The sequence below is a fragment of the Schistocerca serialis genome, chromosome 7 (assembly GCF_023864345.2).
Source record: "Schistocerca serialis cubense isolate TAMUIC-IGC-003099 chromosome 7, iqSchSeri2.2, whole genome shotgun sequence".
Classification (NCBI taxonomy): Eukaryota; Metazoa; Arthropoda; class Insecta; order Orthoptera; family Acrididae; genus Schistocerca; species Schistocerca serialis.
In genome coordinates this window covers 482,036,210-482,051,950 of record NC_064644.1, presented here as the reverse complement: position 1 = coordinate 482,051,950, position 15,741 = coordinate 482,036,210, and the positions used below count along the sequence as shown (strand labels likewise).

At 38.4% G+C, this 15,741-nt stretch overlaps 1 protein-coding gene across 4 annotated transcripts in view; it reads right to left on the bottom strand.

Moving 5' to 3' along the window:
- Window positions 1–655: 655 nt before the first annotated feature.
- Window positions 656–15,741, bottom strand: part of LOC126412132 (mucin-17-like) — a 76,318-nt gene continuing 61,232 nt past the window's right edge. For all 4 annotated transcript variants that reach the window (XM_050081578.1, XM_050081576.1, XM_050081575.1 and 1 more), the window contains one exon: window positions 656–8,220. In XM_050081578.1, the coding sequence (XP_049937535.1) occupies window positions 2,792–8,220 (5,429 nt within the window). In that variant the 3' untranslated portion in view covers window positions 656–2,791. The remainder of the gene's footprint in view (window positions 8,221–15,741) is intronic.

The window sequence follows — 15,741 nt, the reverse complement described above, 5'->3', positions numbered from 1 at the left end:
CCATGTCCTTAAATTCCTGCCTTTTTGCAGTTCCTTCAGTTTTAATCTGCAATTCATACACAATAAATTGTGGTCAGAGTCCACATCTGCTCCTGGAAATAACTTACAATTTAAAACCTGCTTCCAAAATTTTGTCCATTACGTAATCAATCTGAAACCTTCCAGTGTATCCAGGTCTCTTCCACGTATACAACCTTCTTTCATGATTTTTAAACATGATTAAATTATGCTCTGTGCAAAATTCTACCAAGCGGCTTCTTTCATTCCTTTCCCCCAGTCCATATTCACCTACTACTTTTCCTTCTCTTCCTTTTCCTATTACAGAATTCAATTATAAAAAATGACATGAGCCTATGAACATCGACAATAATGGTACCAACTGCTCATTCACAGTGGAAGAAAACAATAAGAAATAATACGGCAAGGAAAAAAAAAAAAAGCATATCAATATGTCAATTGTCACGAAAAAGTCACAATTTATGTACATTGATGAAAATTAATTAGAATCAGCAAGGTTCCAAACTCTCTCCAAAGCTGATGATAATTACCAGTGAACAATAGTAAATATACTTTTCCCCTACAGTGAATTACATGAAACTTCTAACCTAGTGCAAAAGTCGTAAAAAAGATGATCATACTAGCTACTAGACAAACAGAAGTTGTGAATTTCATTTATTTGTGACAAATTAGTGCGAATACAAGTTTCAGAATTGTATCACCACCTTACTTTTCACAGCACTGCGAAGCACTACAGAGTATCAAAAGCTGCCAGAAACATAAAACAGTTTTACGACCCACCAAACAAAATGAAAATAGATCATTCTGTAGCCTATCTGCATATGAAGACATTCATGTGATCATAGAAGTCCAGAACAAAACATAATCATTGGAATATGCAGACAAATTAACCATTCTTACACACATCTGATATAATTGTTTGTTAACAGCTTTTAGAAACAGGATTCACTTATTTAAAAGCTTAAAACAAGAGGGGCACAGGACACACTTGTAGAAATGGTGACAGGAAGAACAAATTTAGAGTCAAGACTTCCCAAATAATTCACTTTACAATACTTTTGCCTCCCCTCACACAAAATCATTCTCTTTTTAGACCTTTCTACACTTCCCCGTCTTATTCCCACCTGACTCTGTTGTTTCGCTTCTTTACGAACCAACCTTTTACATGTTATCCTAACTGTGCATCGTTTAATATGCCATTCTGTGTAATTTGGATTTTCTTTTGAAAACCTGCATTTCAATTCCTTTTCCTGTATGGCTTCCAAGAAGGTAACCCTTAATAACATAAGTTTAATGCCATTTATTATGCATGGTTATTAGTCAAGTTCCAGTCCTTATACTCTTTTGCAAATGCAATACTTTTCCAATTTTCCAAAGAGCTTATGCCAAATTAAATATTTTATTGTTTTAATATTTTCATTTCAGCTGAAATAGTGTTTTGTTAATTTGCAAGGGCAGAAAATCACATAATAAAAGACTTCTGGAAACAATGCCAAAATAAAAATCTGTTTACTGCATATTAGGTGGTGTATTGCACAAATGTTACAGGACATGTTGAAATATCTTTTTTCCCCTTTTTTCTTTCTTCATGTGGATGTATGTAAAATCATGAACATGGGACTTGTTGTTTCAGGTCTAAGGGAAACAAAACATAATACCATATGCCAAATACCTATTGTATTGGATATTAACAATTTTTTACAAAGTACATATAATTGACACACATGTACAAAATCACTGATAAAATCACTCACTCAAATACCAAGTATGCAACTCAGTGGTGACAACATTTTATGTATCTTACTTATTATATGAAGCTATGATACTTTATGTGCATACTTGCATCCATTCTTTTCATTCCTGTCAGCACAAAAAGACATTCACATTACATTCAAACATGTATACAAAATGGTCAGGCACCTCATATTCACATAACCTCTGTCTTATGCACATACACATGAACACACACATACAAATGTATATATATCATAGTTACCTTTTTTAATAAAATATGTTCACCATTCAATATTTTCAGCCTACACTGAAATTAATAATTTCATATTTACAACAGTCATAAAATAATAAAAATTTCATAAAAATGTTCCTATAGGATTTGATATAAAACAAAATCTGACACTATTCTGATATCTGACAGGAGACATATTTACAGAGAGATTCTAATATACAACACAATAAAAGAAAACCACAGTCTTACTGATTACTGTCACACCCTTTGGGTACAAAGTAAGAAATTTTCTTGTTTCATTTTACAAACTCAAATTTCATTAATAACAAGACACATATCAGATGGGTGAATGAAAGATGTGTGGAGACTAAGCACTGTTACCTCATTTTTGAAAGTGCTCCTCACCTACGAACTACTATGGTACCCAAACAATATCTATAATAAAAATCCTTTAAAACTACGCAGCAATGCTACATGAACAATACAAATCTACATACAAGTAACACCACTTTAATGTATGAAAAGTAAAGGAGTCTCTCAATTTTGAGCTCAATTTAGTTCTCTCATGTAACTTATAGCATAAGTAATTTAACTCCAAAACAATTTTAAGTTTGATGAGATCTCAAACTCATGTTCGAATACTAAAATCAAGTAAAAGACGAATAAAAATATTTAAAAAGTTTCCATGTACATTATGCTGGTATTTGTGTGCAGTTTTGAATTATCAACTAAAATCTTTCCCACTTACTGCAGCTGCACTCTCTCTATTTTTGAATGACAGCTTGCAATTTACTTAAAATCATGTCATTACCTTTCACTTTCTTCTTTTGCTGGAGCAGTTTCTGAATTATTCCCACTTTCGCCCCACACTGATGATACGATTTGGTGACCTCCGATAACTGCAGTGGAACTGGAATTTGTCTCCTCAGGTATGCCTGACGTGCTTTCTGCATCTTCGATAGCAGCCAATTGATGAGTTGACACATTCGCATCCATTAACATGTTTTCTGATGTGCTTTCTACACAGTTCACAGATGACTGGTCTTCATGATGTGGTGATTGTTCTTCCTCAGCAGCTGCAGTATCTGAAGCTTTTCTAGCAATTGCTTCTGAAGTGCTCTCTAGCTGATGTGAAAATACCACTGGAGTGCTGGTTATATGGACAGAAGAACCTATCCCATCAGAACTATCTTTAACATCTGTGACATATGATGTAGAGACAGCTTGGTCAGTCAGCTTTTTTGTACAACACGGTGTTTCTGATGTGCTCTCTGGCATCTGCTGAAATTCTGGCTGGATGTTGTTGAAATTGACTGTATTTTCCTGAGGCGACGATATTTCAGGGACTTGTGCAGATGCTGCTTCACCAAGAGAACTGTACTTTGAACACGAATTTCCAGCAACCTCTGAACTTGTGACTCCCTCAGAAATGTTCTCAAAAGAAGGTAACACTTTATCTTTTTTTTGTGAAGCTTCAGCTGAGCTAGAAGGGGGAACAACTGTATCTCCAATTTTATCTTGCATTTGTGATGATTCACTAACCTCTTCAGAGACATATTGCACAGGTAGCTGCAAACTGGGCAAGGCTTTCATCACTGTCGAGCTGGAAACAGGAGACTCTGTTGATGGTGCTGTTTCTGGGGCATAATTTATTGATGAAAATGCAGAAGTAGGAATAACAAGAGATGACTGAGTCAACTGCATTGATGTGGAGGGCGGTGGTGGTGGTGGACTTTCAAGATGAGTGACAGCTGATGGTACTTCCAATGGAGTCATTATTGGCTGGTTGAGTGTCAGCGACGTCTCTAAAACACCTGGAGCTGCAGGAGGCAGCCCAGCAGTTGTGACTGACGGAAGCAGCATAGCAGCTTGATGCAATGTTGTGGATGAAACAGTTAAGAGTGAGGACGACTCCAAAAGTCTTCCAGGACTTCCAGGGTGGTTGATAGTCAAAGCATCACCTACAACATTAGTGGATTCTGGCTGGAAAACATCAGTATTGGCCAAAGCAGCTGCTAATATGTCCTGATTGCAGGCACCTGGAGCAGCTGTCTGGCTATTATTAGCAATACTGAAGACAGTGCACTGCTGATCGTGTGAAACTGAAGGAGAGTGCTGTTCCATATTTACAACACCACTTGTAGTAGCAGCTTGATTATTTATCGTTAATATCAATTTATCGAGATCATTCTGAGATCCCAAAGTTGATGAATCAATATACAGAGCATTGGCTGCTTTAGAATCTGGTGCAGCTGATGTATCATATGCCACCAGTGTTGAATTGTCAAAGGGTTGTAAATTACCTGATTCATTTATTGTAACAAGTACCAAAGTGCCAGAGTCTGTAGCAATTTGTCCTGATGTCCCCATCATTTGAGCCAGTTGTTCTGATGTCAATATGGATCCAGACGATGGTGAATGTTGGATGTTTACTGTCGTACCAGATGATGCCGATGACGGAATAAGAATATTGGTTCCACTTACGGGGTGTTCAGCAGCTTCAGCTGGCACTGCTGCTTGAAGAACTTGGACAGATTGCAGTGACTGTGATACACTTGCAGGCTGTAAAATTTTTGCTGGTAATTTCTGTTTTGCATTTTGTATTGCCAGTACTCTTCCTTTTGGGTGTATTGTCTGAATGGTACCTTTCTGCTGTGTGTGAGGTAATATTTTTGAAGTATTTGGCACCTGACCTGTACTAATACCTGATGTTGTCTTTTTAATACTGTCAGTAGAGACAACAACAGTTGCTGATTTTGGAACTTGTAGCCTTTGCACAAGCATTCTCTGCTGTGAAGAAGGTTTTGTCATTATTGGTCTCTGCTGTTGTGGTTGAAGTGAAGACTGTGTCCCAGTAGTCAGAAGAACACGCTGTAATGATGTTCCAGGCGAAGGGATTTGTTTACCTCTTACTAACTGTGGTTTCAGGCTTACTTGAGGGACACTCTGAGTGGAGTGACTACTCGAGATGATGCCTTGTTTAGATTGCACAGATGATGTAACCTGTGGTGAATGAATCAATATTGTACTGCTCTTTGATTTACTGGTAGTACCCACAATTCTCCCAGTCGAAGTCTGTAGCACATTAACTTTCTGAAGACTCTGCATAGAGGGTAAGGAGACTTTAGCCTTGGTGCTCTGCATAGCTAATTTGGGTGCAACAATTTGTTTCTGTTTTCCAGTACTTGTAAAAACTTTTAATTGCTGTTGAGGCATGGGCACTATCTTTGCACCTTTTGGTAAAACTGCTTTACCAGAAGGAACTGCAGTGACAATTGCACCTGAGCTTGTGATCACTCGCTGCCCAAATGTTGGAATCTTACTGCTCGTTGTAAGTACCGACTGGACCTCTGAAGAGCCAGTGCTCTGTGAAGTCTTCATTATCAATAATTTCTTTGTTGAACCATTGTTTCCCTGTTGCTGGTTTATAGTTTTTAGGGTAACACATTGCTGAAGAGGTTTTCCAGGATATCGCACTTGTTGACCAGGGCTCTGCTGTATAATTACATACTTACTACCTGGTTTATGTGGTAGTACTGACTTTAAACCACTAACATTTGTACCTTGAGCAGGAGAAGATTTTATAATCTTCAAAACTGTGTTACCACCATGCGCTGTTTTCACTGAAGAAACAGGTGTCATTAAAGATCCACTTTCAGCAGAAGCTGGAACTAACACTGATGCAGAAGACAACTGTCCATCAATATTTGCTGCACTAACGACAACTGGCTGTATAGCAGAAAATTGTTTAATGGTGTCTTTCACATCTAACTCCTCCTTAATAACAGCATCAGTCATTACTACAGGCATGGAGTTTATATCAAGTTCATCATCATCATCAATCGTATCAGTTTCCTGGAGAGAGAGCTTTTCACTGTCACACACAAATTTCTCTTCTGTCGTTTCAGAAGAATCTTTCCCAACATCTGGTTCGACTTTGTCCACAATATCAACATCAGAAACTTGATTATCTATTACTGGACATGACACTGGCTTTGAAATTTCTTCTTCTGATAATCCAGCAAGCACTTTGTTGCCAGAATTTCCTTGATTCTCACTTTCCAATTTGTTAGTAGTTTCTTTTATTTGCAAAGACAGTAACTCATTCTGCTCTGTAGATTCAGGGATCTCTTCAGGATTTTCAGAATCAACCTGATCATCAGTATTTATATCTGATGTTACTTCTCTTTCATCAGTTGGCAGAAAATTTTGCATATTTGAACTATTTTCTGATACAGGGAGTACAGAGTTTTTATCTGGAGAAGATTCCTCATTTGCAGTCAAGTTTTGAACATCTTCATTTTCACTTGTATGACACATCTGATCTGTCACATTTGGCTCTTTAAACTGTTTCTCACTGCTCTCAGCAGGGTGGTCTTTCACTACTTCCACATTTGCTAACTCATTTTTCTCAACATAAGTTTCTGATTCAAAGTTTGATTCCAGTAAATTTTTCTCCTCCTCAGTTTCTGAAAATTCTGTCTTCAAGGTGAGAGATTCGTCTTTATAATTTTTTTGTTCAGATAAAAAACTTTCATTTTTTTGCTCATGCTGAGGAGAATCGCCAGGTTTTGTACTATAATCACAATCATCACCTCTGCCATCTAAGGATTCAGTAATTCCTTCATCTAGCTCAGATACAGAAAGAGATTTTCTTTCTGAAAGGAGTCTATTTTCTGGCACTGTTGGCAGATCAGGAATAACTGTTTCTGCCATAACAGTTTCAAATTCTGATTTCAAATCTTCCAACTCATTTGAGTCTTCTGTCTTAACTTTTATGCCAGAGTCCTCACCACTACTTGGGTTTTGTGGCACATCCATTCCTGTGTTTTCCAGAAATTTATGGTCAATGTTCTCTCCGTATGTATTTGTGAAGCTCATTACTTCTGAGGGCTTTTCTTCCGTTTCTGTACCATTGCCACTCACCCTTTCATGTGTGCCAGTCATTATTTCCTGCACATCTTCATTTGCCAATATAGAAGATGGTTCACAGTCCTCTGTACTCACTGTTTCCTTGTGGTGTCGCTCATGCAACAAAGATTCATTATTGTCCACAGCTTCTGCAGTTTCCTGTGACCACGTATCAACCTCTCTAGTGACAGCAAATGAAGACTGATGTTGTTTCACTTCAGGGTTCTTTTGTTTCTGTACTGAATCTCTGTCCTCTGTGACTCTGGGGAACCTGAGGTTCTCTGCAAACTTTTTAGCTCTCTCTTCAAGCTCTACATCCAACATTGAGTCTGCACTCTCATCAAAGTCAAAGCACGACATCTCTTTAGCTCGTGTTGTATTTTCTGGTTTGGAGCTCTTGTTTAATACTTGTTTTAATAGCTCAATTTCTTGTTCTTCCTGTTCATCATCATCATCATCTTCCCAATCTGCCAACAATTTCTCTCTGATTTCTTCATTTGTCTTCTTTTTCTTTGGTGGTATTTCTTTTTTCTTTGAACCCCTTCTCTTTCCAAATATAGGTTTCCTTTCCATTTTTTTTTCTGACGGCTTATCAGCTTGTGGTTCAGTTCTTTCATTAAGCTTGTCACAAGCTGAACTGTCTGGACTTATATCCATTTTGATAACTTTGTCTTTAGTTCGAACTATTTTTATAGGAGGTTCACTGTCTGAATGATAATCTCTTTCCTTCGACCCATCCGTAGATACGTTGCTCTGACTCTGCTTCATTCGACCTTTAGCAGTTCCTCTCCCTGCTGGGGATCCTAATGAAATGTCTGCTTTTAAAGAAACTTTTCCTTTACCTCGACCACGGTTAGCTAGTGGCATATTTGAGTGATACTTGTTATGAAGTATGATTACATTCAGACGGTTACTAGTGAAATCACATGTTGGGCAATGGTAGGGTGCACTCTTCTCTGAAGCACTATTGTTAACAGAGGGCTGCGGCCTGATCCGTACTTCATGATCTGCCTCCTCACCTCTCAATATTCTGAGAAGACGTGGGTGGGTTATACGACGACGAACAGTAGGCTTATGGCTTTGCACTTCTGGAGTAACTGCTGAATTCTTATTCATTTTTGCTGGCTTTGGAAACCACTCAGTGGGAGATACAGGTTTCTTATCTTCACAAAATATTGTCTTCCAAGTTGTTTTCTCCTTTGGAGCAAACTCACTGTCTGACAGAATCTGTGGATCACCACCTGTCATAGACTCAGCCTTTTCTACATCAGCAGGAAATTTATCCATAAAGGCCGAGCCTTCTTTCTTCTTGGTACGGTACATATCTGTAACACCAGAAATATTCCTATTTAGGTTAGGAAATTTGTGAATGCACAATTATAACTAATTCTCACATTGGTAATGTATTAACTTTATAGAATGTTAAAGAATTTTTTAGAGTTACCATAATAAGCAGTTGCAATATTTAAACATACATATTATGAATATGTTTCTTAATACAATACTGGAAAGTTCAGGATAGAATATAAAGTAATGGAAGGAGTAGATACTCATGATACTGACGAGATATTGAGCAGTCAATATTTGAATGTGCAGATATAATCAACATCATAAATACAGTAATGGAAAGTCACTGGTAAAATATAAATAGTTTTAGGGGTAAAAGTAACAACTGACTGAATAATTAAGGGGCTGACTCATCAATTGGCACACAAAGAAGAGTGAATATTTGTAGCTTTTGGGCAAATCCTACTTAAGAGCTTTAGGGTATAAGTTCATGCGCGCACGTGCGCCCACACACACACACACACACACACACACACCTCTAAGGCTACACTGTTCCTGCTAACTACATTGCGCCAGCACTCCAGCTGCACTAGGTTGAGAGGTTGTGTCGAATGGAGTGGGTAAGGGAAGAAAGCAGATAGAAAGTGCAAGGGAGGGTTGGGAACGTGGCCGACAGCCAAGAGGTAGAGGCAGGAGATGCATGGGCTGGAAATGTTACACCAGTGAACTCGTTCTGCCTACAGGTATGGGGAGTTGTCCACAGTCTGCAATGGTGTATAGGACTGGATTGAGAGGAGGAAATAGAACAGAGGTAGAGGGAGACTGCAGAGAAGAGGGTGTGAGTGCAGGATGAATGAAGATGGGTCATGGGGCAGGGATGGATGCGAGTGTGAGGCAGACACTAGCAGAGACTGAGGCCAGGAGGGTTACAGGATCGAATCCCCCATCTCATTGCGTGCTGTACACAACTCCCCCCAGCCTGAAACCAGTGAAAAGCTCTTTGGTGTCAAATTTATATTTTGTGTGGCTGCTGGTCGTGATCAGCAACCCTTCCTCAACCCTCCCTCCCACTACCAGTGGCCTTTCTTCGTTCCGCCATTCCACTCGACACAACCTGTTACCCTAGTCAAGTTGCAGTGTTGGCACAACACGGTCACAGTACAGGTGTATGTATGTGTGTATGTATACTATACAGTTCTGAAGAATGATTTTTCTGGCAGCTAGCAACATCCCCAGTTTGTTTAATGTGCCTTCAACTGTTTGCTGAGTGGTTACCATTAGTCTTTACACAAATCAATGTCATAAATATTTAAGGAATTATGATAGCTTCTCTCACCATAATATGCAAGTAGTTATAATGAATAACCTGCGACATCACAGTTATTGGTTTCGTACAAAACACAGTGACCAATCATCAGACAATAGAAAATGCCAAGGAAATGTTTCTGAAAAGAAACTGGGGTGATGTTCACAATGTCTCAGAAGATAACTTTATCTTGCAACTCTTCCACTTGGTCTGTGTTTGTGCAGAAAAACCACAATATGGGAATTGTGAGTCTGTCTTGATGCAAAACACTTTGTTTACTTATTTATTCCCCAAACTAGTTTCAGTGACAAATATCGCCATCAGCAGTGGGTTCTTTAAATCTAAAACATGCAGAAAATTGAATAGTTATACAAACACTGTAACATATTATTACATTTTAACCATTTGGTTTTTGAAATATAGTTTTATGTGGATATTTTCATACTACCTTATTTATTGTACATTATGGCATGTTTTCTGTGCTTTTTCTGTTGCTGTTTCTCTCAGCATACATCATGTCATTTGCAACTGTGTGAGCAGCTGTTAGTAAACAAATACTAAAAGGTGAACATACTTATGTCAGCATTATACACTTGGTGTGCAGTAGTGCTATGGATAAGGTTTTGACGTGTACTGGGCTGTTACTTAGTTTGTCGTGTACTCACATTTGTTGGAGGGCATGTAGCTAATTCTATACACAGAAAAGCAAAACTATTGCACTTTGTTTACAATCCAAAACATTATGCCATCTTGCTGTTCACACATGTGTCGCAAGAAATGTATCGCATGTTGTGAGAAGGCTATGAAAACTATAGTGGGAGTTTTGATGACCTTCGTTCCTTATTTATGTCTCTGTGTGTGATGGGGAAGTGGTTCTTTTTTTTTTTTTGTGTGTGTGTGTGTGTGTGTGTGTGTGTGTGTGTGTGTGTGTGTGTGTGTGTGTGCGCGCTTGTGTGTGTGTGCTTTCTGTTCTGTGTCCTGGGTCAGTTCTCTCAGAGCAGTAAAGAATGTGTTGTTGCAAAATGTTGTGTTTTCGTTTATTATATTTTTCCTTTCCACTATAGGCTTTTGTATGCAGTAATTTTCTTCTGTTGTTACTTGATCGGCATAGACTGTTGCTGTGTTTCAGAACGTGTAGATCACTTTCAATATTAGTGGCGTTATGGTTTTTGTATAAAAGAAATTATTCAGGTAGTGAAGAGAGACGAAAATTTAATAGTCATGGGTGACTGGAATTCGACAGTAGGAAAAGGGAGAGAAGGAAACATAGTAGGTGAATATGGATTGGGGCTCAGAAATAAAAGAGGAAGCCGTCTGGTAGAATTTTGCACAGAGCATAACTTAATCATAGCTAACACTTGGTTCAAGAATCATAAAAGATGGTTGTATACATGGAAGAATCCTGGAGATACTAAAAGGTATCACATAGATTATATAATGGTAAGACAGAGATTTAGGAACCAGGTTTTAAATTGTAGGACATTTCCAGGGGCAGATGTGGACTCTGACCACAATCTATTGGTTATGAACTGTAGATTAAAACTGAAGAAATTGCAAAAAGGTGGGAATTTAAGGAGATGGGACCTGGGTGAACTGAAAGAACCAGAGGTTGTACAGAGTTTCAAGGAGAGCGTAAGGGAACAACTGACAGGAATTGGGGAAAGAAATACAGCAGAAGATGAATGGGTAACTCTGAGAGATGAAGCAGTGAAGGCAGCAGAGGATCAAGTAGGTAAAAAGACGAGGGCTAGTAGAAATCCCTGGGTAACAGAAGAAATATTGAATTTCATTGATGAAAGGAGAAAATATAAAAATGCAGTAAATGAAGCAGGCAAAAAGGAATACAAAGTCTCAAAAATGAGATTGACAGGAAGTGCAAAATGGCTAAGCAGGCATGGATAGAGGACAAATGTAAGGATGTAGAGGCTTATCTCACTAGGGGTAACAAAGATACAGCCTACAGAAAAATTAAAGAGACCTTTGAAGAAAAGAGAGCCACTTGTATGAATATCAAGAGCTCAAATGGAAACCCAGTTCTAAGCAAAGAGGGGAAAGCAGAAAGGTGGAAGGAGTATACAGAGGGTCTATACAAGGGCGATGTACTTGAGGAAAATATTATGGAAATGGAAGAGGATGTAGATGAAGATGAAATGGGAGATACGATACTGCGTGAAGAGTTTGACAGAGCACTGAATGACCTAAGTCGAAACAAGGCCCCGGGAGTAGACAACATTCCATTAGAACTACTGACGGCCTTGGGAGAGCCAGTACTGACAAAACTCTACCATCTGGTGAGCAAGATGTATGAGACAGGCGAAATTCCCTCAGACTTCAAGAAGAATATAACAATTCCAATCCCAAAGAAATCAGGTGTTGACAGATGTGAAAATTACCGAACTATCAGTTAGTAAGTCACAGCTGCAAAATACTAACGAGAATTATTTACAGACAAATGGAAAAACTGATAGAAGCCAACCTCGGCAAAGATCAGTTTGGATTCCGTAGAAATGTTGGAACACGTGAGGCAATACTGACCTTACGACTTATCATAGAAGGAAGATTAAGGAAAGGCAAACCTACGTTTCTAGCATTTGTAGACTTAGAGAAAGCTTTTGACACTGTTGACTAGAATACTCTCTTTCAAATTCTAAAGGTGGCAAGGGTGAAATACAGGGAGAGAAAGGCTATTTACAATTTTTACAGAAACCAGATGGCAGTTATAAGAGTTGAGGGGCATGAAAGGGAAGCAGTGGTTGGGAAGGGAGTGAGACAGGGTTGTAGCCACTCCCCGATGTTATTCAATCTGTATATTGAGCAGGCAGTAAAGGAAACAAAAGAAAAATTTGGAGTAGGTATTATAATCCAGGGAGAAGAAATAAAAACTTTGAGGTTCGCCGATGACATTGTAATTCTGTCAGAGACAGCAAAGGACTTGGAAGAGCAGTTGAACGGAATGGACAGTGTCTTGGAAGGAGGATATAAGATGAACATCAACAAAAGCAAAATGAGCATAATGGAATGTAGTCGAAGTAAGTCGGGTGATGCCGAGGGAATTAGATTAGGAAATGAGACACTTAAAGTAGTAAAGGAGTTTTGCTATTTGGGGAGCAAAATAACTGATGATGGTCGAAGTAGAGAGGATATAAAATGTAGACTGGCAGTGGCAATGAAAGCGTTTCTGAAGAAGAGAAATTTGTTAACATCGAGTATAGATTTAAGTGTCAGGAAGTCGTTTCTGAAAGTATTTGTATGGAGTGTAGCCATGTACGGAAGTGAAACATGGACTATAAATAGTTTGGACAAGAAGAGAATAGAAGCCTTCGAAATGTGGTGCTACAGAAGAATGCTGAAGATTAGGTGGGTACATCACATAACTAATGAGGAGGTATTGAATAGGATTGGGGAGAAGAGAAGTTTGTGGCACAACTTGACTAGAAGAAGGGATCGGTTGGTAGGACATGTCCTGTGGCATCAAGGGATCACAAATTTAGCATTTGAGGGCAGTGTGGAGGGTAAAAATCGTAGAGGGAGACCAAGAGATGAATACACTATGCAGATTCAGAAGGATGTAGGTTGCAGTAGGTACTGGGAGATGAAGGAGCTTGCACAGGATAGATTAGCGTGGAGAGCTGCATCAAACCAGTCTCAGGACTGAAGACCACAACAACAACAACAACAACAACATGGTTTTTGTTCATTAGGTGTTCTGCGAAAGCTGAATGTATGCTGTCACTATTTAAAGCTGTCATGTGCTCTGTCATGTGCTCTGTGTATCTCGTTCAGAAATTTCTGCTTCTTTGTCCTATGTGTGTTTGGGGAATAAATATGTAAACAAATGAAGTGTTTTGCATCAAGGCAGACTTACAACTCCCATATTGTTGTTTTCTCTATGCAAACACAGACCAAATGGAAGAGTTCCAAGATAAAGTTATTGTTTCTATGCTATGCGAGGTATTTCCAGTAAAGCTTTTCAACAAACTTAAAAAAATGAGGGTGAAACTACATCAAACAAACATGAATCTCAAGTACAACAAAATCTTCTCACTCAACATCATCATTCCTAATTATATTAAAATTAATGTAAACAACATGTCACCTGCAGCACAAATGCCAAACAAACAGCTGAAAGAGCTTAGCTGAAATATGAAATTTTCTCCCTACACTCAACGAAACAAGAACTGAACATCAGCTTATACAAATTACACGTAGAATTAGCAAACAAAATCACCAGTCCCTCAATACTGTATGACATAATGGTAAGAATAAATCACCACTCACAGTCAAGAATGGAAAAGAAAAGGCAGCAACAGGAACAAAAATTAAATGGAATTATGAACAAAAACAGCTCTAAAACCGCTCGTTCGTTCGTTCGTTCGCTCGCTTGTGCGCGCGCGCGCGCCCACACACACACACACACACACACACACACACACACACGAATACTTGATTAATTTTATTGACATAACATTCACAAAAGAAGATCAGCAGTTACTTGAGAAAGGCCCCAAATACAATTTGAACGCTCACATAACACATAGAAAATCATATTATTGATACTGAATACATCATAGGACAACATGAAAAAACTCTCACACCAGACTTCAACTCAGGCCTAAACAAGAGAACTAGTGACAGAGGAAATGAAACAAATCATCAGAAAGAATAAACCATCCATAACCACAAATACAATAACATCTGATGAGAAAACCATAAACAGTATACATAAAAAATTAAAACAAGGTAACACACTCACCACCAATGTGGACAAAGGGAATGCTCTAGTTTAATAACACAGACAGAATACATTGAGAAAACAGAAAAAATTCTGGAAGAGAATAAAATAAGCAAGCTAACCAGTGACCCAACACAAACATACCGAAGGACAGAATATAATCTGTCTTGTAGATGAAACACAAAAAAGTATAAAGAGCTACACAGTAACATCAACACAGTACACCCACAAATCCACTTGACAATGGAAATAGAATAAAACAGAAATTAAATTTCTTGGATCTTACAATCACAAGAAACAACACCAACATGAATTCTCCAGCTACAGAAAACCCACATCCACAATCACTGTTATCCATAGCTCATCTAACCACCCGACAGTGCATAAATATGCGAGTTTCAGACACATGCTCCACAGGATAAACACGACACCTCTTAAACTAGAAAACTACACACAGGAACTAAATACAATCAAACAAATTGCTGTTGAAAATGACTACAAAACAGACATCATAAACAAACTCGACAACAAGATAAAAATGAAACATAAAAATAAGTACTGAAAACCCAGAGGCAGAACACACAGAACCCAGCAGACCACACCACATCAGGAAAAAGAGACAGATGGTACACATTAACATACAACAACAACAAAATCACAAAGAATTGGAAACACGTTGAAAGAGCAAGGGAGCCCACTAACATTCAGAAGAAACAACACAGTTCAATAAAAGGCTTAAGAGCAGATAAAAAAAACCTCTGATTAATTCAGCAATGCTGGAATATATCAACTAACATGTAACTCCTGTCAGGCCCAATACAAAGGACAACCAAGCAGACATTTCCGAACGAGATACACGGAGCACATGAGAGCTCTAAAGAGTAACAGCACCCATTCAACTTTCGCAGAACACCTAGTGGACAAAAATCATAACCCCACTAATATCTAAAGTGATCCACACATTCTGCAACACAGATACAGACTATACTGATCAAGTAACAATAGGAGAAAATTATTGCATACAAAAGGTTATAATGGAAGGGAAAAATGTAATAAACGAAAACACAACCTTTTTGCAACAACACTCTCTTTGCCACTCAGAGAAAACTGACCCAGGACACAGAACAGAACGTACACACACACACACACACACACACACACACACACACACAAGAACCACTTCCCTATCACACACAGAGACATAAATAAGGAACAGAGGTTATCAAAACTCCCATTATAGTTTATATAGCCTTCTCACAACATGCGATACATTTCTTGCGACACACGTGAACAGCAAGATGGCATAACGTTTTGGATCATAAACAACATGCAAAAGTTTTGCATTTCTGTATATAGAATTAGCTGCATGCCCTCCAACAAATGTGAGTACACGACAAACTAACAGCCCAGTACACACCAAAACTGTATCCACAACACTACTGCACCACAAGTGTGTAAACTGACATATATAAGTTCACCTTTTATTATTTTTTTTACTAACAGCCACTCACACAGTTGTAG